The sequence below is a fragment of the Mustela nivalis genome (assembly GCF_964662115.1).
Source record: "Mustela nivalis genome assembly, chromosome: 13".
Classification (NCBI taxonomy): domain Eukaryota; kingdom Metazoa; phylum Chordata; class Mammalia; order Carnivora; family Mustelidae; genus Mustela; species Mustela nivalis.
In genome coordinates this window covers 61,061,481-61,089,203 of record NC_139032.1, presented here as the reverse complement: position 1 = coordinate 61,089,203, position 27,723 = coordinate 61,061,481, and the positions used below count along the sequence as shown (strand labels likewise).

The 27,723-nt window shown below is 46.6% G+C and overlaps 2 protein-coding genes across 4 annotated transcripts in view; one reads left to right on the top strand and one right to left on the bottom strand.

The window, feature by feature from the left end:
* TSTD2 (thiosulfate sulfurtransferase like domain containing 2) overlaps nt 1–17,409 on the top strand; it is a 31,035-nt gene extending 13,626 nt beyond the window's left edge. Inside the window, exons 5-11 of one of the 2 annotated variants that reach the window (XR_014301744.1) lie at nt 772–897; nt 1,748–1,853; nt 5,049–5,167; nt 5,668–5,826; nt 6,302–6,440; nt 8,635–9,165; nt 17,302–17,409. Coding sequence is in view for 1 of the 2 variants with exons in the window: in XM_082694945.1 (XP_082551071.1) it covers nt 772–897; nt 1,748–1,853; nt 5,049–5,167; nt 5,668–5,826; nt 6,302–6,440; nt 8,635–8,969 (984 nt within the window). In the remaining variant the exon portion in view is untranslated. Of the gene's footprint in view, nt 1–771; nt 898–1,747; nt 1,854–5,048; nt 5,168–5,667; nt 5,827–6,301; nt 6,441–8,634; nt 11,071–17,301 lie in introns of those variants that run through there. The other variant, XM_082694945.1, reaches the window with a different exon arrangement.
* TMOD1 (tropomodulin 1) overlaps nt 9,924–27,723 on the bottom strand; it is an 83,812-nt gene continuing 66,012 nt past the window's right edge. For both annotated transcript variants that reach the window (XM_082694956.1, XM_082694957.1), the window contains 2 exons: nt 18,088–18,232; nt 9,924–11,510 (listed from right to left, as the gene is read on the bottom strand). In XM_082694956.1, coding sequence (XP_082551082.1) covers nt 11,446–11,510; nt 18,088–18,232 — 210 coding nt within the window. In that variant the 3' untranslated portion in view covers nt 9,924–11,445. The remainder of the gene's footprint in view (nt 11,511–18,087; nt 18,233–27,723) is intronic.

Genomic DNA, 27,723 nt, shown 5'->3' with positions numbered 1-27,723 from the left:
CAACTAACTTTGCAGGCCTCCCTAAGCATTGTCTCTTAAGGGAAGAACTTAACCCAGGTTCTAAAGTGCCCCAACCACTGAAGCATTTCAAAGAAACTATGTGTTTGAGAAGCCAAAAAGCTTCCAAAATGGATATACATTAATTTGTTCAACAAATATGAATCAGATATCTACTTGGCAGGCACTGTTCTAAGCACTGATGCAGCAGTGAACAACAGACACAGACCCTTATGGAACTGGCATTCTAGTGTGTGGGTTTGGGGTGTGTGCTTCCCCCAAAACGCTGTGCAGAGGTGTACTCATGCATTCCTTGCTCTCAGCTGTGCTCTGACTTGGATAATATCTCCTCAGCAGTCCTCTTCATTACTGGTTCTCTTCTGTCTCAGTTTTAGCAAGGTGAAGAAATTGGGGTTCAGAGAAGTAATTTTCTCAGGGCCACACAGCAAGTAAGTGGAAAAGCTGAGTTTTGATCCTAGATGTGCTGACCTGGATTTAGGTTAAGCTTGAAATTTATTTCTTTGGTCACTGGACAGCAAATGGGGCTTTCCAGAACATTCTCTCATCCAGTGCACAACTATTAAGTACCTTGTCTGAATTGTGGGCAGTGCCATTTTAGAAAGCTACAAGTATCTTCATGTGGTAACACTTTTATTGTGTCTCTGCTATTTTTGTTAACCTCATGGACACACACAAGCCAGTTCTGGCTCGGGATGATTTAAACTAAGCTAAGAACAGACTGCATTCCCCTTCTCTCACTGTCTTGTGTCCCAGGTTCGAATTGCTACAGAAGGAATCAATGGGACAGTTGGTGGAAGCAAACTCGCCACCAGACTCTATGTGGAAGTCATGCTTTCCTGCCCATTGTTTAAGGATTATATGTGTAAGGATGATTTTAAGGTAAGAGAAATTGAAAAAAAAAATGGATTTAGAGTCATTGCCTTCTGCCTCACTGCCTCTTCGTGCTCTAGGCACTGAAGAGGAGAGTGTACGAAGGAAGCAGTGCCAGATAAACACCTTTCCCCTCATAGGCTGCGAGGCCGTGTGGTCAAAGGAGCATCCACATCTAGTTCTTTACGAAGCCACCATGTGGTCTCGGGCAAGTTAGTGCCCTCTTGGATCTCAGTCTCCCTTCTTGTAGAATAAGGACAGGACAGTTTGCACAATCTAACTCTAAACTTAGATGATATTTGCTCACTGGAGGAGCCACCTGGCTATTTCAGGGCATCACTATGTTTTTAGTAAACTTGAAATTACAAGACCAGCACTTCATGCCACATGGGGGATAAAGCTGCTGCGTCTCAGCTGAGCTCCTTTGAGTCACCTTGTGCTTGGTAGGCTTGGTAGGTGATATAGGTGGGGAATGCCTTACCTAGGGTTAGTGCTGGTGGTGGCCGGGAGAGAAAGCTCATTGCTCCAGAGCAAAAGCTAGGATGTAATCTCACATAATGAAATTACTCAGTGTTGTTTCAGTTTTATAGTTAAATGCTTATAGCTGTAGAAACACTTTTTAAATTTAACATTTCTGTATGTGGAATGTATGCAATAAATATTTATTAGTGCTGAATTATTTGAAACATTTTAGGCCCTGGCTCCCTTTCCCTATTAAAACATTAATTCTTACTTTGAGGTTTCTTAAGACTTGAGCTATCATATTATTATACAATAGATACAATTGTTATATTTGGCACTTGTCTTATATCTGGAGATGGGAGAGTAAGACTGTTCTGTTTTGCTTCTCATTGGCTAGACCAGCAAAGGAGGGGCTTGCTGTTTTCCAGAATTGCGAGTTGGTGTATTTGAAGAAATTGTGCCCATGGGGATCAGTCCCAATAAGATCTCCTACAAGAAGCCTGGTATGCTTGCTTTTAGAAGAAAAATTTTGCTTTTCTGCAGAGGGACAAAACTTGATATAGAAACAAATGTGGAGGTCAGACACTCTGATCAACAATCACCTCTTTAAAGTAGCTTTGGGGTATGGAATTTAAGAAACAAAGAAAAAAGAGACAAAAAACCAGATTCTTAGGTGTAGAGAAGAGCTGGTAGTTTCCAGAGGGAAGGTGGGTGAAGTAGATGAAGGGGGTTAAGAGTATACTTGTCATGATAAGTACCGAGTACTGTTTAATCGTTACACATCTGAAGCTAATATAACACTGTATGTTAATTATACCTATAAAAAAAATAGCTCTGTAATAGCTAGCCTGTGAGTTATTCAGTGTTTAAACTGGTCTTCTCTTTGGTGCTATGGTAATTGAAGACTCACCCCTTAGAATGCTTTTTCTTCTTGAGGATTTGGCAAGAAGTTGTTTTCTTGTTCCAAAGATAGCAACCTGGGAGGAATGTAATTATTACTTGTAAATAGTTCATCAACTGAATAACGCATAGGCTTTTTGCTACAGGAAACAAGTGGCTTTCAAATCCAGAGCACTTTGTTTGCAAGTATGCTAGAATGTTCTCTTCCTCTTTTTCCTTGTGATTACCATAGATGGTGGAAAGACATTTGTGTGGTGGGTTTTTTGTTTTTGTTTTGCTTTTCACTATGAAAATTTCAAATGCTAAAAAAAAGTACAGAAAAGAATACAGCGAACTCATGTACCTGTCATATAGCTTCAGCAATTACTCATTCATCGTCAACTTTCTTCTATAGCCTGTCCCCTTCCCCCATCCTGGATCATTTTGAAGGGAATCCAGTGTCAAGTCATTACATTCATAAATATTTTAGTAGAGACCTCTAAAAGAGAAATGTTTAAAAAAAAAACTGTAAAGCCATTATTACATTTAAATAAAACATCATAATAATAGTTCCTTAATATTATCAAATATCTAGCCCGTGCTTAAAATTGGCTAAACCAGCAAAGGAGGAGCTTGCTGTTCTCCAGAATTGTGTGTCAGCATGTGTGAAGAAATCGTACCCATGGGGATTCATAACTTGTTTAGTTGTTTTTATTGGGATTCAAGTAAGGTCCACTCATTGTGATGGATCCCTGTGTCTCTTTAAGTCTCTTTTAACCTATATACTTGCCTCCCTTTTTTTCCCCCTCCTTTGTTTATTTTTTGAAGAAACTAGGTCATTTTGTCTATAGAGATTCCCACAGTCTGGCTAAAGCTGCCTGCATCTCCTCTGTGTTTCCTGCAGAGTGGTAGTTAGCTTTAGAGCAGTCCTAATAGAAATGTAATTGTGAGGCACATATGTAATTTTATGTTTTTTAGTAGTCACATTTTAAAAGTAAAAGGAAACAAGTGAAATTCATTTTAATAATATGCTTCAATGCAATGTAGGCAAAATACTTTCACATGTAATCAACAGTAAAAATTACTGTTGAGATCATTTACCTTTTTTTGCTTACTAAGTACTTGAAATCCTGGGTTGGTGTCACTCTTATTCTAGCACATCTCTGGCCACATTTCAAGAGCCTTACATCCCCATGTGGCTGGTGGCTAGTTAGACACCTCAGATCCAGAGACTTGGTTAGATTCAGATTTAACTTCCTTTTTTCTTTCTTCCCTTCCCTCCTTCCCCAAGACTGCCTGACAGGTAATATTGTCCTCTTTCATCAGGAAGCACAAACGTCTGGCTGTCTCTGCTCACTTCCCCATATGTAGGGATTTAAAAGAATGCTAGGGATTAAGCCAGAAGGAAATGGGAGTAGGATACAAATATCCAGGAAAAGAGACACGTGCATGAGGAGGGAAGGGCCCAAAAGGGCTGTGTCTGCACAGTGTCCCAAACTCAGCAAGATGACTGAAGAGCTCCTTCTTGGTGCTACAGGCCATTGCTTGGGACAGTGGGCTCCATGCCATGCTGGGCTGCTTGGATTTAAGCCACGTGGTGTGAAGGCAGCTCTTGTAAATATGTCTCTCTGAGTCCCTTGTCCAGTTGGCCTTTGCAGGGCCAGGAGAGCAGCAGTGGGGAGCAGGTTGGGTTCCCCATGGCACCCTGTCAGTAGAAGTCTTAGCAGATTTCCAAGCTTCTCATCCCAGTTTTGAGCCTCCCTTTGCACCCTCCTGTTTTGGTAACCGTGTAATTAGGTGGTAAGAATGAATAAATTCTGGTCTCATTACATTCGCCTTATAATTCTGGGTTGGGCAGGTAAGAACCTAGAGTCCTTGGCCATGCTCGGGCCTCTAGCCCCACCTGGGTACTTAGCAGCTTCAGGTGGTTGTTGAGGTTCCCCTCTGAGCAGAATGAGGCTCCTTTGGTGCCATCATTCTACCAAGAGTGGTTGGTGACTGCCATCCCCAGAGCCCCTGTCCTTGAGCGGGGGTTACTGCTCATTGCCAAATTCACCAGAAGTTCTTCACAATCGATTGGAATGTCTGGACCTCCAAAGATACAGGAATATTTCTATTCTGGAGAGTCTAGAAGGCACCAGACTGAGGTGCTCTCCTTTTAGTCTCCTTGGATTTGACTTACTTTGTTCCTTTCCTTTCTCTCCTGCCTGCTTTAGCTTTTCCCTCCTCTCCCTCCTGCTCTGTTCTCTCATGTGTCCCTCCTGCTGTAGCCCCTCCTACCCTTTCTCTTTCACTCATGGACACAGACTTAGACACGTTCTTCTTACCCTTTTGTATTTTTAAAGAACAGTCCAACTTTATTCCATAAATTTATATTCTCAGCTGCCTGTCAAGGTTCTTAGCCTTGAACTTGGGCTTGCCTTTGTTACAGTCAAAGCCTATTGTCAAGCACATACATGCCCAGTCCCCTCCCTGTACAATGAAAATGGAACACTGGCCATGTAAGACCAGCAAACCCACATGGCATTTTAACTGTCTGGCCTTTATCACTGTGTTAGACCAAGTATGAGAATGGAAAATTCTTTGACAATCATTTCTAAACCTCCAGGTCTCCACAGTGCTTATCTTTCTAAGAAGGAAAGTGAGGATATCTGGAATCACTGAATAATTTCATCATGGTCATCAGAGTTATTTTCAGACACAATTGCAATTATGAATAATGGTTTGGGTGGAAGAAAACAGAGCAACATCTAAGTCATTAGGCAGGGCTAGCTGTGATTGGATTTTTTGTCTTAAGTAAATTTTTGGTTTGGTTTTAGGAATCCATTTATCCCCAGGTGAATTTCATAAAGAAGTAGAAAAATTTTTGTCTCAGGCAAATGAAGAACAAAGTGATACTATCTTACTGGACTGCAGAAACTTCTATGAAAGCAAAATAGTAAGTAAAGACCAGAAGCGAGGTCCGTGAAATGGTAGGTCTCCCCCTTCCCACATCATGGCATGTTTGCCAAGTGAAGCCGTGTGTGCCCACTTGTGGCCGAGTCACCCAGATCTCCCCCCAGTACTAGCAGCTTCAGAGAAAACCCAAGCCTTTGAACTCAGGATCTGCTGAGAAAGTCTAAGAAAAGAAGAATGAAAGACATCTTGGCACATAATGTACTTCTTGGCTCTCATGTGCCTACCTTTGACATGTGTCAAGGACCCTGTAAAGCTGGCTTTGGGCAGCTTGTCCAGTTCCACTGAGGACTCTGGGAAAGATGACCCATAGCCCACTAGTCTTGTTTCTGAGTTCCAGATCTTGAAGTTGAAAGGTCAGAGTGTAGGATGAGAATAGCAACTGGTCAGTGCTCCCTTATCTCTGACGGCGTTCAACACACCTTTTCTTCTTACCAGGTATGTTTTTCTGATCATTTTCCTTCTGCTTTTCCTATATCGTAGGGACGATTCCAGGGCTGCTTAGCCCCAGACATCAGGAAATTCAGTTACTTCCCTAGCTACATTGACAAAAATCTGGAACTTTTCCAAGGGAAGAAGGTGCTGATGTACTGCACTGGGGGCATCCGGTGTGAGCGGGGTTCAGCCTACCTCAAGGCCAAGGTGAGTTAGCACCCTTGGGGGTGATGCAGGTGTAGGGGTAAGGAAGGTTCCACTAATAGCATGGGCTGAGCTTTCCACCCGCACCTTCAGTCTTCCTCCCACCCCTGGCCCGCCAGGGATTTCTTTTTCCCTTGAATGGTTCCAACACAGATTTTGTAGGTACAAAACCTGAAGTTCTTACATCTCAAGATGTGGGAGAGCATTTCACGGTCTTAGAGGCTCCTCAAGTACAGAATGGAAAGCTTAGTTAACCTCTCCCTTTTCCTAATCTGTATGCTTGATCCTGAGAAGAACAAATTCCCATTACATGTTCCAACAGGTGTCTTTCTATATTTAGGGGTGAGCAAAAATAGCTGGGCTCCCCAGGATCTAGTGAAGGCCCTGACTGCCGTCATCACCTGCTGCTCGTCTCTGCAGCTTCTTACCAGTCTTTGCTTGTCTCTCCTCAGATTTCCTCCTGTTTTTCCTCATACAGGGCGTGTGCCAGGAAGTGTTCCAGCTCAAAGGGGGCATCCACAAGTACCTGGAGGAGTTTCCCGATGGTTTCTACAAAGGGAAGTTGTTTGTTTTTGATGAGCGCTATGCCTTATCCTACAACAGTGATACAGTGTCAGGTAGGTCAGCATAGGCTGGGCCCTAGACTTCCCATCAGGCATGTTCTGTGTATGAACCCTTCTGGAAGGCAGGCCAATACTGGTCATGTGAAGAAGAAAACAGGGAAAAGAAGTAACATAGTATGACCAGTTTCCCAGCAGAGTTGGCAATGTAACAGTGAAATAGACAGAACTTTGGATCAGGAATCAGGAGGCCTGTGCTGGGTCCTGGCTTCTCTGTTTGCCAGTTAGGTGAGTCTTTTATAGGAGGGACGAGGTCACTTGCTCTGCCTGTGTGCTGGGAGTTAAACTAATAGGCTGAAACAGGGGGTTGTAGAATTTGGTGGTTCTGTGTGAATTTGGATGGGAAAATAAATACATCTTTATTTTCAGCACCCCACACTAAATGTAGCACTTCCTGTGCTTGTTAATGTCAGCAACAAATCAATAATATTAGATGCACCAGTGACTTCACCATTAACAGAAACCACCATAGTTTCATGTTGCTGCAGACTTCTCCCAGTAGCGTTTATGCTCATCATTGTCTCAAAGTGGAAGTAGTTATAGCCCCCACCCCTGCCTTATTTAATGTGTTAATAAATATTTTACCTATATCATAGATTCCTAAAAATGTTTTGATATTTTGTATTTCTATATAATTGACTTCCTTTGTAATCCTGTGTGTTTTAAGAATCTCTAGTTCATGTCGTCTGTAGACACATGTGGTAGGTTAGGTACTTCTCAATGGTGGCTGGGTAAGTCCACGGTGGGAGCTGAATTCAGGGCCAAGCCCAGAGGCAGGGGTGGCCACAGGAGGATGTGAGCTCAAGAGGCCTATGCTTTGACTCTAGTTTTAAGTCCTCACCGATGTGGGGGTACCAAATGAGGTCAGTAAGAGGAGGATGGAAATGATCCTTAAGAAAATTGACTCTGTCTGGATGCCATAGTTTTAAACAGGAAAGGTCTTAGGCAGACAACCCTAGTGGCTGCTGTAACTTTCTAGAACTCCTGTGATCAGGGCCTAAGATTGAATTACCACTGTGATAATGAATAAGATTTGAGTATGATTGCCTTCTCCCCTTTCTTCTTGATCTTTTTATTAATTTTAATTATCTTGTATTTGTGTCTCAAAAGCTAATCAAAGTCTGTTTTTAAGCTAGATGAAGTATAAACTACAAATAAGTAGAAATAGTGGATTTGCGAAAAGTTACTGAGGACATGTTGGCAGGATTTGATGGGTACTTGCATGTGAGTGTGAAGGCAAGAGGGAAGGCCCAAAGGTAGTTTAGATAAAACTAGTTGAGGAGACTTGAAGAATGATGTTTTTGTCATTGCTAACAGAAAGTCAGTTGGGAAAAATAGGCTGAGAAAATAGATAATGGGAGTTTTTTTTAGGAATTGGGTGATCAGGTATCAGTTAGCAAAAGCAGGAGAACCTCAGGCTTGGGGAGGAGGGGCGCGGACTGCAGGAGCTGAATATAGGTGTGGCATCATTTGTATTCACATATGCTATCTCCCATGAGAAAGGGGAATGAGGATCATTCCTCATTCATTCCTCATTCGTTCAGTCAGGATCATTGAACTAAGGGGTAGTTGACCAGCTTTGGAATGAAGGATATTGACATGGGACTGATCTGTTGCTGACATTAACAATCAAAGGAAGTGCTACATTTGGTGTGGGGTGGTGAAAATAAAGATAATTATTTTCCCATCCAAATTCACACAGAACTATCAATTCTGCAACTTGTGCTTAAGACCCTGGTTTCCTATTTTCTAAATAGGAAAAAGAAAAAAATGAGTCACAGAATGTTGCAATCAGGAAGACAGTTCCCAGGGGCGCCTGGGTGACTCAGAGGGTTAAAGCTTCTGCCTTCGGCTCAGGTCACGATCTCAGGGTCCTGGGATTAAGCACTGCATCAGGCTCTGCTCAGCAGGGAGCCTGCTTCCCCGCATCTCTGCCTGCCTCTCTTCCTACTTGTGATCTCTGTCAAATACATAAATAAAATCTTTAAAAAAAAAAGGAAGACAGTTTCCAGATGACTCCCCCACCACCAAATAGTGGGGGTGAGGACAGGAGACTTACTCTTTAGAAACCTTCCCAGGCCTAATGGGGTATATTAGCTCGTGTGCTAAGAGTTACCTTGAGGACCTGGAGAAGTACCTGTCTACATGTGTATGTATGTGTTTGGAACTGGGACTTTTCTTTCTTCCCCAGAATGTTCATACTGTGGAGTCCCATGGGACCAGTATAAACTCTGCTCAACTCCCCAGTGCCGCCAGCTCATCTTGACCTGCCCTGCTTGCCAACAACAAGGATTCACAGCCTGTTGTGTCACATGTCAAGACAAAGGGAGGAGGTTGGCTTTGAGTCCCACCCAGAACAGCTTTAAAGAGGAATGTGAGTGTACTGCCCGACGGCCACGCATACCCAGCGAGCTGCCACGGCAGGTGCGGCTCCCCATGAGCCCCGAGCTGAAGCCAGATATTGGTGAGGATGGGCCACGCATATGTGAGGAGAAGCAGCACTTTCCCAGGCCTGCACAAAGCTAGTTCACAGTGACCACACATTGGAAAATATCAGAGCTGCAGCAGCAAAAAAACTTGAACTTGAATGCTGGTTTTGCCAGCATCATAAACTGGATACCATATTGGCCACCTAAGCTTCAGAGGGGCCGGAAAGAGGGGGTAGGGTGCTGACCACTTACCTGAGACATTTGACTCAGAAGATGCCCGAACACAGGAAAAGGTGAGCTGTGTAGGATCCCAGCGCTGCTGGGGGAGAGAGCCTTGAGCCTGGTGACCAGGTCATGCCCTTTCTGTGCCATGCAGCAGGCTGGTAATAGTTACTTGTCTCGTCAGCAGACCGGTTGATCCTGGTGGCAAAAGCATGAAAGCTATGTCCTTGGAGGGGGACTCCTTGGAAGCAGGCCATTCCTGCTACCTACCATCACCTACCATCCGCTCCTACCCTCATCCCTAAATCAGGATCTGCAGAATAGAGCATTTGACTGGCCTTCTGGTTTTGGTAAATAGTTTTAGTGGAATAGCCACACCCATTGATTTGCATATGATCTGTGGCAGAATTAAGTAGTTACAACAGAGACCATATGGTCTGCAAAGCCAAAAACGTTTGCGATCTGGCCCCTTTATGGAAAAAAATAGCCATCCCCTGGTCAAAACCCAACAGCTCACCTGATGGAGCAGATGATCTGAAAGGTTGCCCACCTTCATTGTTTTGATTCGATTTCTGTGAGTGATCTCCCCCTAAGAGTCCCTGTTTCCCCCCCAGTACCCACACTCTTAGCTTTTAAGTACAGTCTTTGCGAGATTCATATTAGCTTGAGGACCCTGATGTTTGGGCAGTTTGGACGTGAACGTGCCGGGATATAAACACATTCGGAGTGAGGCCATTCGGCACTGCTGGGGTAGTCTCCCGGCCTCTGGCCAATGTGTCAGGCGCATGTCCATGTCACACGAGCCACAAGAAACACATACACGACCATCCATAGACCAACAGATTTAATATTATATTGCAGTTTCCAGTGATGCAGAATGCAGCCGCAGTTGTGTTTCAAGAAGCCTAGTGGGGCTGGCCATCCCAGCAGCGTGGTGCCACTCCCGGCCCGCCCGTAGCCTCAGTAGATACTCTTCCATCTCGGGGAGGCCCTGGCTGCACCTCCGGTTACCCTGCACTGGCCGTGTCATTACAGTTCAGTGTGCGAGACTTTTCCTTCCTCGTCAAAAGCCTCTGCTCGGTGCTCTGCAGCTTGGTTTACGCTTGTCAGATCTTTGGCCTGTCCTTTATCATAAGATTTGCTGAATCACTCAGGAAAATAACTCCCAAGCAACAGACATGCTAGTTTAACTGGCACTGTGGTATATTAAAAGGCACAAGGGCATAGTGGCTTAACATTTTTGCTGGATCCCAAGAGATGCACATGATGTTAAAAAGGGATCTGGCAGAAACACCATAATTACATTTTCAGAATCATCATCTTGGGATGGTTTGGCCAGGGTTTCCTAATTCTTTAATATCTGGATTTTCTTCACCGTTGGCCTTCAGAGGCTTTCTTTACAGGCATGATCAGTGGTGACTTGTCTAATGAATGTCGTGACACATGGTTGAAATCTGTAAGCATAGCTGCGATGGACTAGAAATTTCTCTAGTGTTTTACCTCACGTTAGCCATCGGACCACCGTGCAATGTGGAAGGGTGTTTTCAAGTATTTGGCCATAGGTTTTCACATCGTTGCAGTTGACATTCAATAAGGAAAAAAATTCTTTCCAATTCTAATATCAAATTGTAAATAAATCCCAGATGTTCATAAAGAACACTCAGGGAAATGTTTGTTGCCTGGGATTGGTAAAGAAAGGACGTTTTTTGAAACCTGAAATTTCACCATTGGCTTTTTCATCATTTCCTCGTATCCAGCAAAAGGAATCTCATTCCTGGATTCCTGGCAGAGCTCTGTGGCTTCAATCTCTCTTTCTTGAAGGGCAGAATTGTGTTCCTGACCCAGTAATCTATTTGGCAACTTTAATCTTGAGGTTCTTCAAATTTAAAGGAGGATTAATAGAGAACGATGATCTGTTTGCTAAATACTAAAATCAAATTCATAATAAAGTATTTTATAACGCGTTTCAGCCACGCGGAAGAGTGGGCTGTTCGTTCCTGTGGTACACATGCTAAATACCCCTGAAACACCACGCAGTGAGGCCACCAAAACTGGGCTCCCAGGGCTAAGTCCTGCTGCTAGAACAACTTCAGTAAGATCTGTTGGTTTGGGGTCTTCTTAGTTTTTAAATAATAACCAGACTGAACTTCTGTGACTAAAGAAAAACTTCACATTAACCATAGTTTATAAAATTTTCAACTACAACCATTAGTTAACCTAAACCTTAGTGCATCAAGAACTGAACCACAAAAGGGTTCTGTGCCGGCATTTTGCCTTCTGGTTTCCACTGCAGAGCACGGATGATCAGTAGGACATGTGCAGTTCAAAGGCGCCGTCCTCCCCGCCACACACTAGACACCACTTCGGACCTTGGGAATGATGGGCCCAGTCAAGTCTGCGAGCCTCCTCTTCCTCACTGGAAAGGAATGGAGATGAGAAATAAGCCAGCTGACCCTGTGCTCTGGGAACCACCTCTATGGCTCTGAGAAAGCCCTAGGAAGCTTCTCGCTAACTTTTCTGTTAGCAAGGTCCAATGTCTGTTGTTTCTAAAGGATGGTTATGTGTGAGCTGTGTAAGGGCCCTCCTGCTGGTCAGCGTTCCCTGATGAGGGCTGCGTGTTGACTCATTCATAAACTACTGCTAAGCCTCTGACCACACAGGCATAAAACCCGCTTTATCTGTCTCCACTGTGTGTGGTTTTATACCAGAGGCCCTGCAGTTGAAGATCTTTCCTCCCAGGGGCTGAGATAAGGGCCAAAGTTCAGTTGATGGTCATGAGCGTAGGGTCTTAACCTGCTGGAATCATTTCCCACAGCTCCTTCTGAGTTCTGGCCTGCCTCCTGTCTTATTAAAAAAAAAATAAGTTTCCACCCTTGAAGATTACCCTGCAGTATCTGTGTCCCCTTAGTGTTAACCCTGACATTTTCCCAGAGGCAAGACAACAGAAGCTCAAACACTGTTCACTTAACAAAGTTGTTAAATGCCATAAAGAGGAAAGCGCAAGCCAGAAGGTTGCAGGCTGGAGTCGTTACATGTTGGGTGACGGAGAGGAGGAAGGGGGGCCCTGTGTTGTCACATGGGAGAGTGTTTTGAAAGAATTTCAGTGTCTGCAGATGGCAGACCAAGGAGCCGGCTAGATCTGCCCCAAGAGAAAGGTCCAAAAGTCCGGAGAACCAGTAGGTGGCAGTCAAGGAGGCTGCTGGTGGCCGTGGCAGCCAAGGAAAGTCTGTCTGTACTTAGATGTCTTCCATTTCCTGAGCTGAGCCAGTAGACCTGCGGCCTCCAGATCGTCGCAAGCTCCACCAAGAACCTGGTCAGCTTGTGCGGGACACGGAGAATAACAGAGCAGAAGTTGCTGGGAAGGGGTGGTATGGGGTTGTGGCTGGGAGCCAGAGCACACAGCTCACCCAGACTGGGGCTGGAGTTCAGCCTGTCCCTGAGCTCCTACCCACCCCTCCACCCCTGTCAGAGAATAATGAATGCAAATCAGTGGGCTCTCTTCCCGGAGAGAAGACACTGCATCCAGCCCAGGCCCCAGACACCATCAGAATGTCCAGCAGCTTGGGAGAAAAGGTCAGGGAACAAAAACCAGAACCCGAAGAGCAGAGAAGTTTCGTCCAAAGTGACCAGAGAGTTTACATGAGCCAGACATGTAAGTATCGGCACATTAGCTGTGCAAGCATATGCCCCACAGGGCGGTCCTCATTACACCTCTTCTACATCCAGAACCTCACCGGAGCCCGCCACCAATTCTGGTCAGCATTGTTCTCTTTCCCACATTACGGAGCAGGAAAGTACGGCAGAGAGGCTACATTTCATGCCCAAAGCAGTAAAGCTGGTCCTAGAGAGACCCAGGGTGTGTAGCTCATCTGGAGCCTCAGCCCAGCACCTCCCTCGGGACAATCTGGGACTGTCTACATAGGGCCTACACAGCTGATTCTTACAAGAGCATCTGCAAATTTCCCCTGGAGAACAAAAGGGAGCGAGAACCCATAAGAGCTAGTGGCAGAATCAGGATGGGAACCTGAGTCCCCAGCCCATGGTTCAGGATACAGACAGGGATCCCAGGTTTCTTTTCCCCACCACATGCCCTGGCTCTCATGGGGACCGCATGGGGGAAAAGGGCAAGCAGCCACCTGCTTGGGTGTTACTCTTTTCCATTTTAATGATGAAGGAAATTGAGGCCAAGAGAGGGAAGTAAGTTGGCCCAAGTCACAGGGAATAAGTGACGGAAGCAGAAGCCCAGGTCTCCCAACATCTTCCTTCAATTCAATCTGCTTTTTACTTCCATTAGAGCAAAATCCTTATCATGGCAATGGCCAGACCTGTTCGCTGGGACAGATGGAATCTTTGGGCGTCTGGACCAACCTCTATCTGCTGCTCAAGCTCCTTCCACCACTTCCTGCCAAGCTCGAACCCCTCTATCATGTCTTTGGGAAGCATTTTAAATTCACATGTTCAATAATATTCATCGAGTGCCATTATGTGCCAGGCACAAGGATCAGAAGTAACGATCTAGCTTAACAGGGCACCAAGCTAGACCAACAGTGAGTTTGAGAACATACTATATGTTCCCAGTAGCTCTCTATCAGGTATGAGGCATAATGAAGGAAGTGATCGGAAGGACGGCAGGGAACGTGTGCACCGAGTCTGGAAGGATAAAGGGGCAGATTGAAGGGAAGGGGCGGGTTAGGAGTAGGAGCCCTCTACAGGGATACTTTGGCCTGGGTCACTGGGAGGCACTCAAGCTCCCGGGACTGGCTGGTGCTAATATGGGGTAAGAGACTGGCTTGTCAGGGGACAGAAGTCCCAGCACGTCCACGTGGGAGTGGGGGCACAGGCTCTGAGGTCCGACTGCAGCTCAAACCCCACCTGCACCCACGGACTGCAGGTAACCTTACCTACTTCTCCAGTCCTCCACTTCCTTCCTGCAGAGTGGGGGGTAGTAATGGGACCTCACTCAGCCAGTTGTTGGGGGCCTCACGTGGTTAAGTAAGACAGGAAGTGTTCACGGCGGCACCTGGCACTCAGGAGGCATGGTGTACATATCAGCTCTGACTACTGAGGGACGTGTTGAGGACTGTCCCCTGAGGGAAGAGGGAGCCCAGCAAGGGTACTAAGCAAAGTGACAGACAAACTCTGGGATGGGCGCTCTGTGAGAGTTGCTGGCCAGCTCACAGAAGTTGCAGGACAGGAGGCGAATGTGCTGAGGGCTTGGCAGGAGGCAGGGCAAGGGGGATGGCCCGGAGAGGGCTGACTGGCTGCAGTGGGAGCAGCATATAGACAGAGGCCCAGATTTTGGGCTTGGAGGCCTGTGAGGAAAGTAATACCCTTTGTATGAGTAGTTCTGGGGGATGATGATGAAATTGATTCGGGATACTTGGTGTCTGGGGTGCTTTTTAGAAAAGCCTTCCTTGAGAATACAGTAGAAGAGAGACTTCCCCAGGAACGGGTGTTTCCTGCTTTGAAACAGGTTAGCCCTCGTCCCCACTCCACCTCCACACATACAACGGTCTTAAGTTGGAGCTGGCAATTCTGAGTTCATTAAGTGGAGAGAGCTTTGGAGGCAGATTTACAGGACCCGAGAGCCATGCTTAGATCTCAGCTATAAATAGTGTAGAGGTAGGAGTCATCTGAGGTATCGCTAGACGAAAACATAGATGGGGACCCGCAGTTCCTCCCTGACACCACCGTGCAGCTGGCCGCTCAGTGCAAAGGATGGGAAGGACCGAAGACACACCAGCCGGAATGGGTCCCGGCAGGCTGCATGTAAGCAGAGGCACAGGCTGACCTCTGGCCTTGGGGATCGAACAGCCCCCAAGGAAGAGCCCACCCACCCTGCAGGTAGGCAAAACCCACCACCGAGTCTGTCTGTGAGCCAGGAGCCAGCAGGGTGCAGGCTGGAGTGAGAAGGAAGCTGGAGAGGCTGGGCCCCGCCTGCCTTCCCTGCTGCAGCAGCGAGCACTGCTAACCACCGCAGAGGCTAGGTACGACCCACGGGAGGCTCTTGGGATAAAAACATGCAGCTGGAAAGCACAGAAGCCTGTCTGCCTCATCGGAGCCCTGAGAGCGGGATGAAAATGTCGTGTTGGAAAGAAAGGGCTTTTTTGCAGGAGAAAGCTGGTGCACTATCTGAATCAGAAGCATTTCTTTAACAAAATTTAGCAGATGGGCACAAATTGGCCTTTAAAGCTAGAAATCCTATTTCACCCACCAGCACTCAATATTATGTGTAATCATGTAAGCGATTCTGCTCCAATGCCTTTGGTGGGAAACCCCAAGGGAACAGCTGCACAGTCCCCTGGGCTAACCCTGAGGCCCATTTTGATCACCTGGCAGTCCTGTCCGGGAAGCTGTCAGTCTTACCTCCTACCTGCTCTCATCACCAAACTCCTGGTCCTGCCTTTGCTCATGCTGTTCCTTCTGCTTGGCATGCCCTTCCCTCCCTTCTCTTTGAGTTCCTATTTTTCCTTCTAGGTCTAACTCCCCATAACAGTCCTTCCACTCCTTTTGAATTTTTCTGTCTCTCCTAGCTGAAATACTAGGTCCTCCCACCTTGCCTTCGCCTGTGCTAGTACCGCCACCGAGAACACCTGACTGCCCCCCCCAATCTCTCTCTTCCCTGCAAGGCTGGTTAAAGCCCCCCCCCTCGCCCCCTGCCCATTGGCCCACTCCCAATGAGGATGCTTTGCTTAACCAGCCTCTGTCCTCTCAAGTCACTTCTTCACACTGGGCACACTTTGCAGGCATTCTTGAATTTTCAGGCACACCTTGAGTCTTTTCTCTCCTAAAAGGCCATAAAGGTTCTGGAGTCAAAGAACTAGCCTTTCTGCTGCCCTTTACGTCCCCTGGCACAGTCCTGGGCACACCAGAGTTAGCCCCAAAATGCTGCTGTAACTAACAACGGGTGGGACTTGGCTGAGCCGCTCCCTTAGAAAGGCAGTCCACCCCCACAGGCTTCAGTTTCCCCGAAAGGGAACTGGGAGTGGGGGAGTCTGAAGAGCCCTTCCAGCTCTGGCACTCTAGGACCCCGCCGTAGTAACTTCACAAGCTGCTGGGGATAGGCGTCGGGCCTGGGTTTTAGAGGCACAAATCCTCAGGACTGGAAGAGTCCTCAAGGGCCAGGTTATCCAGGCCACAGCTAATTCTGATGCCCCTCCCCCACTACGGCACCCCTACCCCCTGGTCATCTGGAACCTGTCCCTAGAAAAGGCCTCCAGACCATTTTGCCACTGGAAGACAAAAGCTGCATTGGCCCTGGGACAGGGAGCCAGGGGCACAGTCGAAGCTTCATCTAATCTGGGAGGGGAAAATTCGAGGCTATGGGTATCAGAACACAGGGCTTTGGAGGGCTGGCTCTGAAGCTGGATCCCAGCCAAGCCCAGAGCGTTTGGACTGCTGGCCTTCCTCCACAGCTCAGTGCAGCCCTCACCTCTGTGATGCCATAATAATGATTCATGATTATTTGTGCTTATTTCAAATAAGGGCACGTCAGATAAACCTGGATACTAGGTGTGTATTTCTTTATGGACTTTTCTAGACCTGCAGCTCTAGAAAAAAGTGACACCTAGAATGGGCAATGAATGAATAACTTCTGGACTATGATATCCTCCAGAGTAGGAACCCATATTGCCTTATGGAACTTTGACAAATGCTTGTTAAATTGAGTAACTCAATTTAAAGTGTGTGTGAGTGCACACGCATGCGTGCGTGTGCAGCTCTGTGGTTATCAGTGCTAGAGGTTCTGTGAGTACCTGCCTTGTGCACCTACACACTCCCCTCCATTCTTCCAGGCCTTCCAGGTAATAGCTTAGCCTCAGACTCATCACTAGAAAGTGACGTACCTGAACTTTGAGATGTGCTTCAGTATTAAACCCTTTGCATTTTACTGAGTGATAGAAACAGAAAACATAAACCCCACGTATAGAGCAGGCTTGAATTTGATGAAAAGCTCACTGAAGACACTGTCCTTTAGAAAACATAGTCATTTCATAATTCAATCCCGGAAAGAAACTCTCTCCTTTCTTTTCTTTTTTCCCTTTCTTTCTGAGCTTGTTATGCTTCCTTCTTTTCTGTAGTAAGAGTATTGTAACTTGGTTCGTCTTCTTGCCTTGGTTGAGAAAACTCACAGCTAAATACGATGATCAATTATGTTAATGTATTAGGCCAACTCCTTTTCTCGTTTTTTCCCTCCTATTTCCCTACAGTCTCAGAAGGCAAAGTCGTTTTTGGACACTGTATCAGATCCTTTTAGCAGCCAGCAGGAATACAAGTCATAAACGCTCCGAGAGCTTGAAAACAACAGGCACCTGGAAGTAAGTCAATGATCAACTGCACTTCTCATCCGGCAGACTCGCATACCTGTTTGGCCCACGCTCATCAAAAACGATGGTGACATTTTCTTTCCTTTCCTTTTCAGAAAAAAATATAAGCTGTGCTTTTAACTGAGATGAAATTAATGGAACTGGCTTAACTTTCTATGAAGTCAACATTTTCAGCTTTTACCTTGAAAGCCCTGCGAGGTTGCTGGGCCTGGGTTTTGGGTAGGTGTGCTGGTCCCGTGGCTTTGGGGGCCTGGGACTAGAGCCAGACACGATGCCCGGGTGGTCGGGGAGAGGACTCTGAGCTCGGGAAGGGTATTCAGAGAGGGAAAGACTCCCAGTGAGCCTATGCTCTGCCACATTTCCTTTCAGGCAGCGAAAGAAGGTGCGGATGGCGCAATGGGGCTCCAGCGCTGTGCGTGCTGAGCTTGCGGGAAGGAACCAGCTCAGCCTCCACTCCCACCGGACACCAGAGCAGCGCGCACAGGCCAGGAGAGGCGGATGGCCAGGTACCAACAGAAACCAAGGAACTGTGACCAACATCAGAGTCAGGAGTGGGACTCAAGAAGAGAAGGTATCAGTGGAATATTCCCTGCCATACTGCCCCGCACCCCGCCCCGCAGGATGGTGGGAAAACGACAGCAGGTGGGCGGGTAGCCCAGGATTACTCACCAAGGTCGTTGTTGTTCATCATGGCATTGGAGGCCCGCAGCCGGGGCCCCTGCTGGGTAAAGTGGTAGCCGAACTTGAGAAGCGTTGCGTTTTTTTCCAACATGCTCACAATCTCCATTTCCACTTTGTTGCCCAGAGGCTGGCTCTTTGATGAAGGAAAGAACAGCAGTCACCACTCACCCGTTTGTGCAGGAGCTCCTCTCTAGACGCAGAACCCTGGGGTGGTGGGCGGGGACTTTAGCCACTCCCCCCTACCCCCCACCAAGACCAGGGAATTGGAAGTTTGGAGAAGGCGAATGAGCTGGGATTCGAACCTAGGCCCTGCTAGACGCCAAGAACAGATCTTTCCTAGAAAACTCGAGCAGGAGGACTCTTCAAATGAACAAGTCTCAAAAAAAATGAACAATTCTACTCCCTAGGCTCTATTCCATACTAATTAAATCAGAATCTCTGGGAATAAGACTCAGGTGTCTGTGGTTTTTCCAGCTCCCAGGTGATGTCAATATACAACCAGGTTTGGTAACCAGCCACTTGATGAATCCCTTCAATTTCCAAGTGAGGAAGTCGAGGCCCAGAAAGGGAAAAAGATTTGCCTAAGGTCACACAGTAAGTTGGGAATGCCCAGAGTTTGTTTTCTAAAGCCTCTCTCCCTCTGATCATGTTGGTTCCCTACCCCAAGATCTCTAGTGACAAAGACTGAAAGAAAACAAAAGAAAAGGAGAACCTATAATATAGTGTTGGGAAGGATACAATGAGGATGTTCATCAGTCTTATTTATAATCCTGGGGGAAAGGAAGGCAACCCCATCTAGAGCGGGTTCTCAAATAAATGACAGCTGAACTTTAAAGGAGAACATGAAAGCTGTCAGATAGTGATGCAAATCTTTGGTCACAGGCCCTGAATGACGACCACAAAACTATAAATATAGAGAAAAAAAAAGCCCAGGAATAAAACAGGTCATATTTAAGTCAAGTTACATGTATCTTCCATACACATATATATGCCTAATGTCTAGAAAAAGCCAGCAAGTGTCCTGGTGGTGGTGGGATTGAGGAGAGTTTTTGTTTTCTTCTTTGTAACTTATGGTTTGAATTTCCTGTTACCACATATAATAAGATAATACAAAATAAACATAAGCTTAAAGATATTTGAAGAGACATGGAGAACAAGCTAACATCACACCAAGGCTTAAAGATGTTCCTCCTAAGGGCGGGAACAAGACAAGAATGTTCACTTTCACCAAGACTGTCCTGGGGTCCCAGCCAGAACAAGGAGGTCCCCTCTGTCCATCTCACCCACCCTTCCCCCATCACCTCTGGTGACCACCAGTCTGTTCCCTGTGTCTATGAACTTGGTTCTTTTCTCTTTTTGTTTAAGTTCAACATACAAGTGAGATCACAAGTATTTCCTTCTTTTTTATGACTGAGTAGTAGTCCTGTGTGTGTGTGTGTGTACAGATACATATACACCGCATCTTCTTTATCCATTCATCCATCGGTTGTTTCCATGTCTTGGCTATTGTAAAAAAATGCTGCAATGAACATGGATGTGCAAATATCTTTTTGAAATAGTGTTTTTGTTTTCTTCAGGTAAATATCCAGAAGTGGGATTGCTAGATCATATGGTAGCTATATTTTTTATTTTTTTTGAGGAACCTCTATACTGTTTGCCACGGTGGCTGCACCAATTCACATTCCCACCAGTAGTGCACAGAGGTGTCTTTTCCTCCACATTCTCACCAACACTGTCATTTCTTGTTCTTTTTGTTTTAGCCATTGTGATAGGGATGAGGTGATGTCTCATTGTGGTTTCGATTTGCATTTCCCTGATATTTGGTGGTACTGAACATCCTTTCATGTACCTGTTGGCCATCTGGACGTCTTCTTTGGAAAAATGTCTATTCAGATCCTCAGCCCATTGTTTGATGGAATTTTTAAATTTTAAAATTTAAATCATGAAATAAATAAAATTTGATACCCTGGTCCTTAGTCTCACTGGCCACATTTCAATTGTGCAGTTAGGTCAGTGCAGATGTAGAAACTTTCCATCATCATGTTACATGGGTTTCCCTAGCCTGTGAGCCCTTGGATAGTACATAGTACCCAATACCTCCAGGTCAAGGTCAAGGAACTGAATGGAGGAAGGAGGAACACAGTTGACGCACAACAACACAGGAGGGCTGAGAAGATAGATTACCTCACCATCCAAAGGAACAAGCAGGGACCTTAGTTGAGGCGCCTATGGAGAACTCCTTCAAGGTCTTATGAGTACACCAGAGTCTGTCTGGGCTCAAATGGGGCTGGGAACACCAAGCTGGGCAGGTAGAATGACACTGGTAAAGTTCCATTGCCCATTTGTCACGCCTCCTGAAAGAGCTGGGAAGAGCTCAGGCCTGTCCTCTGAGGACTCAGCACAGCCCTCGGCTCTGGCCCACTTGGCCTGGCAGATAGTATAGAGACCATATAAGGGCCCAAGAAGGAACTGGAAGGTCCCCCACCCACCCTACTTAGTAGGAAGCCTGGCCTCTCCTTAAGGCTGTTCTCCGGGAAAGCCCTGCTAGAACTCAGGAGGGGCTCATCTCAGAAAGCACAGTGTCCCCTGAGTGGAGGAGCTGCCAGCATCTGTGAGGGCTGCTTCTGCAAAGCTGACACTCCGTGCCACTCAGTGAAGAGCACAGAGCAGCCCCATGCAAACTTCCCCCACTGACCCTCCCTACATCCCTGGGGAGGCAGCACAGGCAGCAACTGGTCCTCCGTCGTCTTAGAGATGAGTAAACGGAACCCATGTATAGAGGGAAGCTGGAACGTGCTCCCTCCACTTAATGCCAGACCCAGGGCTTGACCTTGACCTGACACTGGAAAGACTTCAGAGGATCCTCTAGGCCCATGTTCTCACACAGGCGTCCAGTATGCCTGGGATATGTGCAGATGTGTCTGGGTATATTGGAGAAAATACAGGATTCTACTAGATAATCATGGTCAGTCTTCCCAGTGTTAATCTTTGACCAAAACCATTATTTTTACATTAAAGAGTAAAATAAGAAATGTGCATACATCTTAAGAAGTATCACTCTTGCTTTGTTCTCAGGCTATCCCTCTTCAGAGCCTCAATCCTTCCACAGATGAGAGAAGAGGCCATAGGGACACTGCCAGAATCAAAACTCTGATCTGTTATTTTGAGATTTAGTGATCGTTGTGTACCAAGTGAAGCCGTCGAAGCACTTACCATAAGTGAACTCACTTTCTCCTCCCTATAAACCGGTAGAATGTGTACGATTATTATAATTTTCATCTTCCAGCCGAGGTCCATGAAGAACAGAGGCATTAACAAATTTCGCCCAAATCGCAGAGCTAGTTGGTTACAGAACCAGGATTTGAACACAGGAGTTCCACTCGAGAGTTTCCTAGTTCTTGCCTAACTTGGGTGTCTTTGAGAGAGCTCCAAAGACCGGGGTAGGGTTGATAAGAGGGGCTACAGGCAGACGGAGTTTGGCTCAGCATGCAGGATTGTGATCTCACCGTCCATAGTGTCTGCGTGTGGAAGGAACTGCCTGGGAAGGCCATAGCTTCCTGTCCCTGGAAGTGTGTAGACAGAGGGTTGATAGTGTCTTGCGAGAGCCTCCTACATGTCATTATGAATGGAGAAGGTTTAGGCTCTGTGACTTTTCAGGTCTCTGGGGACCTGCATTCTGTGAATCCATGAATGGCTTGCTTGGATGGCATAAAAAAATCAGGAGGCCACCTGGGTAGTGGGCGAGGGGCAGTTGGGTAGTGGGTAGTGGGCGAGGGGCAGTTGGGAGCTCCTTTGGCAGAACCCCAGGGCAGGTCATGCCAGGACTGGCCCCAGCAGACTGTGGCAGCTGAGCCGGGGAGAGGGGGTGCTGGAGAAGAAGTCTGGTCCCTCTCCCTTCAGATGTGCTTAAGAATGAAATAAATCACATGTGAAAAAAATATAATCTTATTATTAAAATTCAAATGATACTAAAGCTGATTGAATAAAGTCAGAGAGCTTCCCTTCACATCCCTAATCCCAATCCTACCCACTTTTCACAGAGTAAGCACTAGGCCAGTGGGGTGTGTTTCCCTGGATTTTTTTCTATGAAGTAGATAGTAAAAATGCGCGGATTTTTCTTTTTTCCTTTAAATGGATTCCTATAGTACACACAGTTCTGCAACTTGTCTTTTTCATTTAACATTTTCTGGAGACCTTTCTAAGTCGTGACACTGAGAACTACCTCATTTCTTTGAACAACTTCACGGGATACCCTGGTACAGATGGACAAGGAGCTGGCTTCTGTGTTCCTTGTTATAGGCAGTGTGGCCATGGCTTTGCACGGGAGGGAGCCCATGCTCTTTAGGCTGGTCATGGGGTGGTGGAATGGCTGGGTTGAAAGACAGGCATACTCTGAGTTAAAATTGCCAAGAGGCTACAAACACTGACACACCCTTCAGCAGTGATGACAGCTCTTGTTTCCCTGTGGCCAAGCATTAGCAGCTTGATGAGAAGATGACCAGATATGCTGGCTTATGAACAACCAACCAACGCTCTAGGTGGAATTAAGTGGGTGGCTCTGAGACTCCCATTCTGGGCAGAGGTGCCATGGGCCTCAGGAAGCTCACTTTGTGCATCTGATGGGATCAATCAGATCAATCAATCTGATGGCCTTTCCTTTGTGGTCCAGAAGACGTAGGCAAAAGAAAAGAGTCTGGGAATTATCTAGTTGAAGTTCAGAGTTGCAAACCCAAGCTGATATTAAAATTCCCTCTGTATTGTTCGTAGCTGCCAAGTTCTGTCCTGCTTACACACCCCTGAGGATGGGGCCATGTCACCTGTGAGGCACCCTGCTCCATGTCTGGGTACCTCTGCTGGTTAATAAGGTCTTTCTGGCCAAACCAGAGCAAAGGAAAATAGCACAGCTGGTTCTCACTTTGATGATTTTAAAGCATGTCGGTCAATTCTTTGATCCTCCTCACTTCCAGACACCCCTCCCTTTGAGGGTGGTTGTGCTTAGTGACTCACTTCCAGCAGAGAGACCATGGCTGAAGGGACTGTATAACTTCCGGGGTTGGCTCATAAAAGGGCATGTATGGCTTTCTTCTTTCTCCGCCTTGGATCGCTCACTCCAGGAGAAGTTAGTTGTCATGTCGTGAGGCCACTCAAGCAGCCCGGGGAAGAGGTCCACACGGCAAGAAGCTGAGGCTTCCTGCCAACAGCCATGGAGGGAGCCATCTTGGAAACGGTATCTCCAGCCCTGGTCAGGCCCATAGACTGTACTTGACTGCAGTCTGGTCAGAGAGCTTGGGCTGAAACCACGTGGACAAACTGCTCGAGGATTCCTGACTCCCAGAAACTGTGAGCTCATACATGTTCGTTGTTATTCTAAGCTGCTGAATTTGTGGAGGTAATCTGTTCCACAGCTATAGATAATTGATATGCTCCCAGACACCGATGAACCAAAAAACCAGACCTAAAACAGCACCATGGGATCCCATTTACATGAAGTTGAAGAGCAGGCAAAACTCACCCATTGTGACAGAAATCGGAACATGATTGCACTTGGAGGGTATTGATTGGGAGGGGGTGTATGGGATACTAGAAATATTCTATATCTTGACCTTGGTGTTGATTACCCAGGTGTGTTTGTGTGTGTGTGTGTGTGTGTGTGTATAATATAATAATACATATGCCATATAAATCTGTATAAAATATATATAAAAATCCGTTAAGCTAATTATGATGTATTTGTTACTGTATGTAAGTCACACTTTGATAAGAAGTAGACATAAGTAGGAAAAGGAACAAGGAAGGAGAGAAAGGAGATAAAAAACTGTTTTCTGTACCAGCTAGACTCTGTCAGAAGTCAGTGCTCCCCACCCCACCCTTCCAGCACTGACTGGTCTAACTAACAATAGAAATATTGTGGCACCTGGTGCTTCAGTCAACTAAGCATCGACTCTTGATTTCAGCTCCTGGTCTTGGGGTTCTGGAATCGAGGCCTGCATCGGGCTCTGCCCTGGGTGTGAAACCTGCTTAGGATTCTCTCTCCCTTTCGCTCTGCCCCTCCCCCATCCCTCTCTAAAAAAAAAGCCCAAACAACTACGACAACAATAAACAATAGAAATATCACCTCCCTCTTCTTGAAAGAAAAAACATGCCAGGTACTCATTAAAGGATCAACACATGAAAACCTCTAACAACCCTATTGCACAAGTATGTGCATCCTTCCCATTTTAGAGGTGAGGAGACTGAGGCGTGAGTACATGAAGTGGTCCCTCTCCCCCCGACACAGCAAGAATACCACAGAGCAGAGGCTGAGCTTGGACTTGATGCTCGTTTGACTTCAAGTGTCAGAGATGTGAAGACAGGTAATCCCTGGGTCAGGCTGTCTCCTGTCTGGAAATCTCCTGGCTTTTCAGAACAGAGTGCAGCCTGTTCTGCAGCAGAGGGGAACGGTCATGGTGCGAGATGGTTGTTGTCACAAATCTTTATTCTGATTCATGCTGATCTGTGTCAGAAAACAATTTTCTTGACCTTATATTTTTTGCTCTTATTTCCACTGACTCTATCTCGTTTTTTGCCTGAGAAGTGAGCTCAGTGAAGGACTGTACTTGGTATTTTGAAGAAGGGACAGTGACGCATGGCTGTCCTCTCTTGGAGGCTGGATGTTTCCAGGCTGAATTACTTCAGTACCCACGGAGACAGACACAAAAATTATGCACAAGCCGAGAGTTGCAACTTAGAGGCTGAATGTATAAGAAACAAAGCAGAGAACATCATGGGTGGTGAAGTTTTGCCTGCTTGGTTTTCTTCCTTTTTCCAAAACGAAAAGTCACATTCAACCTCATTAAAAAAAACAAAACAACAACAACAAAAACTCAGCCATCTGCTTTGTGTATGTAATCTAAAATTAAGGGGGTATCACCCCGTGTGAAAACCTTCAGGATCCTATTTTGTGGCTGTGTTTTCTTTCTAAACTTATTTGGACTAGGAAAATAATCCAATCTGGGTAAACAAGAATATCCAGTCCACTTCCTTGATCTTCTTTTCAAAATATGAAGCATATCCTCACTGTCCAGTGTTGGAAATGAAATGTGAGAGATCCAGCCAATATCCCTCAAACACGGCACATAACTTCATTCGGGGAGGGGTCATATTTTCAGGCCTTGTCTGCTCTGAGGCAGGGAATACCCCGTACCCCAAGATCCTGGGGAAGGGCCTGCTGGAGGTGGCTTTGTTGGGACTGATGAGGGCAGATCAAGAGGGACAGAAAATCACCATTTGGATTTGGTTAACTTGGGGTGGAGAGGGTGGGCAAGCACTCTGTACACAGTGCCTGCTCCTGGGGCCCAAGGATCTCTCCTGTCCAGCCACAAATGCAGCCTGTCTGGAAGGCGGGCCACCTCAGTTCTGACCCAGCTCTGGCACTAACTTGATCCCTGACCTCAGCAAGTCCTGCCCCTTCTTTGATCCTCAGTTTCCCTACCTGCAAAAGGAAGGTGGAACTAGACATTTTATTTTTCTTTTGGTTATAATATAGTATTTCTTTGTTTTTTTAAAATTTCTTTTCAGCGTAACACTATCCATTGTTTTTTGCACCACACCCAGTGCTCCATGCAATACATGCTCTCCCCAATACCCACCACCTGGTTCCCCCAACCTGCCACCCCCCACCCCTTCAAAACCCTCAGGTTGTTTTTCAGGGTCCATAGCCTCTCATGGTTCACCTCCCCTTCCAATTTCCCTCAACTCCCTTCTCCTTTCCATCTCCCCTTGTCCTCCATGCTATTTGTTATGCTCCACAAATAAGTGAAACCATATGATAATTGACTCTCTCTGCTTGACTTATTTCACTCAGCATAATCTCTTCCACTTCCATCCATGTTGCTACAAAAGTTGGGTATTCGTCCTTTCTGATAGAGGCATAATACTCCATAGTGTATATGGACCACATCTTCCTTATCCATTCGTCCGTTGAAGGGCATCTTGGTTCTTTCCAACTTTTGGTGACCAAGTTCATCATCACTAGCCATCAGGGAGATTCAAATTAAAACCACATTGAGATACCACCTTATACCAGTTAGAATGGCCAAAATTAGCAAGACAGGAAACAACATGTGTTGGAGAGGATGTGGAGAAAGGGGAACCCTCTTCCACTGTTGCTGGGAATGCAAGTTGGTGCAGCCACTCTGGAGAACAGTGTGGAGATTCCTTAAGAAATTAAAAATAGAGCTTCCCTATGACCCTGCAATTACACTACTGGGTATTTACCCCAAAGATACAGATGTAGTGAAAAAAAGGGCCATCTGTACCCCAATATTCATAGCAGCTATGGCCACGGTTGCCAAACTGTGGAAAGAACCAAGATGCCCTTCAATAGACATTTTCTTGATGGCTTTGGCTCTGGGTCCTGGCCTCTCTACCCCCTCCCACCCTCACTGCTGGCTCAGGGCCACTGGAGGCAGAGCACAACATTGCTTGGAGATAAAGAGAGATGACTGAGTAAACAAACAGCCCCAGGATCCCAGTTCCCGGATTTGGGTCCTGAGCCAGCCAACCAGCCAGGCTCTTGTCACCGGGGCAGAACTCCCCAAGTCCCTTTCTCCTTTGTTTGGCCGTATAAGGAAGAAGGACAGAGGCTCCCTAAAGCAGGTTACAGTCCCAAGGCTCAGGGGAAAGCTGTGGCCTCTTAGGAGCTCGGTGACTAACCAGGAATGAGGAATAAATCAAATACCACTCACCACCTCTTCTGTGGCACAGCCCTCAGAGACCAGAGTGGGGGCACTCGAGGAGAGATGCACTGTGAGAGGTCCTGGTGGCCTTCCCTAGACTCCAGGCCTATGGGAGCACTGCCCCACAGGCTGCCCTCATCTCCCTGGTCTCCCGGGCCCTGATGCCTGCCCTAAAGCCTCTCCTATCCAGCTGGCAACCATCTTTCCAGAACACAGCCTGCAGCCTCTTTCATCTAACCTACCCATTCAGAGCCCTTTGGATTTTTAACTCCCTTTCTGGATTCTCCCAGGGGATGGGCTCCACGGCTTTCCCCTCTCCTTCTCTTTCATGTGGTTCGCTGCACTCGAGATGCTTCGGCCTCCATTTCACTCTTTGAGATACTATCCATCCGAGGAGTTTATCTCAAACTCTACCTCCTCCAAGAAGCCCTCCGAGATGCCTCCTCCTCCTGACTGAGATGGCTTCCCCAAAGGCCCACCATCTGCAGCTTGCTGAAGCACCTGGTTCAGTGATCATTTCTGTACTTGTCTGCCTTCTTGTCCAGTGTGGAATCGCTGGAGGGCAGAGCCAGAGCCTCATTCATATACAGAGCCTAGCACAGCCCTGGAGTTCAGCCAGCACTCATCAAACTCTCAGATGAACCAAAGATAAGACTCCCAGGATGGTAGGGGGAGGGGGTGACCAGCGCCCTGGGCTCTCCCCCAGGGAAAGGGACCGCTGAAAAAGCCAAGTAAGACCCACACAAAACTACAGTAGGAGTCAAAAGACCCGAGAAGCACAGTTCATGGACCATGGAGTCACATCAACCTGGGTTTGAATCTTACCTCTGTCACTTACTCACTGTGTGACTATGGGCAGGTTACAGAACTTGCCTGGGCATTAGTGTCCTCATCTACAACACAGAGG